Source organism: Alternaria hordeiaustralica (genome assembly GCF_023758085.1).
Source record: "Alternaria hordeiaustralica strain BMP 2776 chromosome Unknown scaffold_9, whole genome shotgun sequence".
Classification (NCBI taxonomy): Eukaryota; Fungi; Ascomycota; class Dothideomycetes; order Pleosporales; family Pleosporaceae; genus Alternaria; species Alternaria hordeiaustralica.
Genome location: NW_026056781.1, coordinates 916,134 through 919,219, shown reverse-complemented (window position 1 = coordinate 919,219; position 3,086 = coordinate 916,134). Strand labels below are relative to the sequence as shown.

Sequence of the window (3,086 nt, the reverse complement as noted above, 5' to 3'; positions counted from 1 at the left end):
AACATCGCAACATCTCCAACAATGCCCCTGAAGCTAGATGTAATTATGAATAGCACTACTCGTACGCTCGACGCGCTTCAGGTAGCTCTGTAAACCCTCGCTACTTGCAATCGTACGCCAAGCCCCGGCCCGAAACACCAAGGCCTCCAAGCTCAAACCACAGCTGCTGCAAGATCCACGCATCAAACACACCTTCCATACGCCTCGTCCAGACCACACCGCTCAGTGGTGGAAATCAGTCATATTAAGCTAAAGAGAGGCAAGGCGAAGCTCTGACCTGTAGGCTTGGCTATACTCGTACGCGTTTAGGAGTGAAAGAAACTGTGTTTCGCAGGCTCGAGGCCTTTCCGTGATTTGTAGCATGCCGTTCATGCAGTATAGATGTATGGGAATCCCCCACACTTCTTTCCTTTCTTCTCTTCCCGCTATACTGCCGTGCGGTATCTCTCGTCTGCCACCCTTCTTTCGATTCTTCTCCCTGGCCGGTCCATTCTTTCAATAACCTAATTTCTATTTTCATCTTTTGAGCTCTTCGTTATCGCAATCATGTACGGACTCATCACTCTCTCGCTGCTTTCTCTCACTTCGGCGCTGCCACAACGCAACCGCGGAGGTAACGGCAACGCACAACAAGCGACAGCCTTTCAAAAAGCGGCTCAGGTGCCCCAGGGAATCTCTACCGCCACTGATGGCTCCATGATACTAGATGACACGGTCATGGTCAACAACCTGCCAATTCGATTCAAAATCTCCGCACCGGCAGACCAATTCCTTCCAGCTTCGGGCGTCCCCGGTGCGGCAGCTACATCGGCGAACGGCACCCTGGGCGCGAACGTGTTGCTCCACGGCGACGGTGGACAGAGCTTCTTCGACATGCCGAACCAAGCTGTTCAGGCCAATACCATGGGTGTTGCTCTATTGGCACCCGATAAGAACCTGTTCTGGGGAGGAGGCTCGGGTCTTCAGCGTACAGATGGTGTAGCACACGCCCAGGCCGTCAACGACTTCATCCAAACCGAACTGCCGCAACGGGTTGCAGTTAACATGTCCAACATCGTCTTCACAGGTGTCTCGGGCGGATCGCTGATGATGTCCGGCTTTTTCATCCCAGCACAGATGCAGAACTACGCCAACTCGGCTGTCGAGCTTAACTGCGGTGGCATGCCGCCACAAGTCGCTTTCCAGAACGCTGCCACGGTCATGTCTCAGACAAGGATCCACTTCCAATCTACACAGAGTGAGCTCCAGTTGCTTCAGGGTAGCATTCCACAGGCTGTTACAGCTTACGAGCAGCTCGGTGCGGACGCAGGTTTGAGCGCAGATCAGGTCAACACATTGCAGACAGTGGACAACACGCCCGCAGGAGGACATTGCGAGTTTGACGGCCAGGACTTTGTTTCTGGAGTACAGACCATGTCATCGAGCTATGCGAATGTTATGCAGGGCGGTAATGGCCAGGTGCAAGGAATTGGTGCGCCGAGCACTGGTGTTGTCACGACGGGTGTTGTTGGAAACGAGAACTTGAAGTTCGTGGGCGGGCAGAAGAAGCGTGAGGTCGAGGCGAGAAGTATGATACAGATGCGATGGGCGCAGGACGTTGTCGAGGAGGCAGACTTCCAGATGCTTGCGTGCGATAGGAGTTCGTGCTCAGCCGATGAGCCTAGGGTCTAGATTTGCGTGGGTTGAGTACATAATTCCTGCCTTCATGTCAGATCAATCAATAGAGTCCGACCACCGCAAAACATTTCCTTGACGCGCTCATTGTGCTGTTGATCCTGTTGGCGCACTGCCGCCATGTCACTCATCCGTCACTGCAATGAGGAACAAAAGTGTGGTTTTGGTCGTGATGTTCATTTGACTGGTATTGTGAAGGTCGTCCCATTGCTAATCGTGGTTGCAATGTCGTCTCCCAAATCCTTCACCCCGTAAATGCATTTTCGCCGTGCCCGTAAACCCATGAATGTGATCGAAAGCAGGAAAAGAGACACCTCACATGACGACACCGGAGTTGGAGGCGATACGCTGTATGTTGTTAGTGTTGAGTCTTTTGGTGGCGGGTGCACACGTACCGGCCACAGCTCAGCGGCCTCCTTTGCGACGGGTCCAGTGATGGCGGAGCCCTTCATTTCACCCTTGGGGTTGACAATGACACCGGCGTTGTCCTCGAAGTACAGGTAGATACCGTCTGCTCGCCTCCATGGCTTGCTCTGGCGGACAATGACGGCGGGCATGACCTTCTTCCTCAGTTCGGGCTTTCCCTTCTTGACGGTCGCCATGACCATGTCACCGGCACCACCAGCGGGCAGGCGGTTGAGACGCGCACCGATACCCTTGACGGAGATGATGTACAGGTTGCGGGCACCGGAGTTGTCGCAGCAGTTCATGACGGCGCCGCTGTGCATCTATTAGCCTGCGTTCCCTGTGTGCCTTGTATGCGTGTTCGCGAACGGAAAGGTTTTCGGCGGAGCGATCGCATCGGGGTCAAACGTACACTGGCAGACCAAGAGTCATCTTGAGCTTGTTACCGGAGGTAGAACCTCGACTGCACACTCGTTAGCCAGCATTCCTCTGCATGACAGCCTCAAACTGCCCAATTTATCGCTGAGGACTACGTACCCGCGCTTTCCAGACATTTTGGTAGATTATCGGGGGGATATTCGATTTGGGCGGGTTTCGGATGCGTCGTCGCTGGAGTTGTCGTGAGCGTCGTGAAGTTCGGCAAGTGGGTTGGCAACGACGAAATTCGTGTGGGCGCACGGACCCCGCTAGCGTCATCTTCTGCTTCTCGAGACCAACACCAACACCAAAAGTGCTCAAACCTCCAACTATACACTTACGATATTCTATGTTCAAGTCCATGCGACTCATGGTCTTTGCTCATTCCTATCCGTTTGTAGACTTGTAGTGGCAGCGAGCCTGAGCTTGACAAGAATCACGACATCAGCAATGCTTTGAAGCAAAAGGAGTTGCAAACTTAGACTCTGCCTTGTCTAGTTTCGACGGGAGCCCGATCAGAACAAAATACCCTGTAATTTGACAGTCGGCAAGACTGCTTTTTGTCGATGAACCACCATGGCATCCCGAAA

At 53.4% G+C, this 3,086-nt stretch overlaps 2 protein-coding genes across 2 annotated transcripts; one reads left to right on the top strand and one right to left on the bottom strand.

The window, feature by feature from the left end:
- Positions 1 to 546: 546 nt before the first annotated feature.
- Positions 547 to 1,671, top strand: J4E84_005545 (uncharacterized protein; the record flags this gene model as incomplete). Its single annotated transcript, XM_049388141.1, has 1 exon — positions 547 to 1,671. One exon carries the CDS (start codon positions 547 to 549, stop codon positions 1,669 to 1,671), a length of 1,125 nt encoding a protein of 374 aa, XP_049244381.1.
- A 318-nt stretch (positions 1,672 to 1,989) lies between these two features.
- J4E84_005544 (uncharacterized protein) lies at positions 1,990 to 2,633 on the bottom strand (the record flags this gene model as incomplete). Its single annotated transcript, XM_049388140.1, has 4 exons — positions 1,990 to 2,022; positions 2,070 to 2,394; positions 2,492 to 2,542; positions 2,617 to 2,633. 4 exons carry the CDS (start codon positions 2,631 to 2,633, stop codon positions 1,990 to 1,992), a joined length of 426 nt encoding a protein of 141 aa, XP_049244380.1.
- Positions 2,634 to 3,086: the final 453 nt, after the last annotated feature.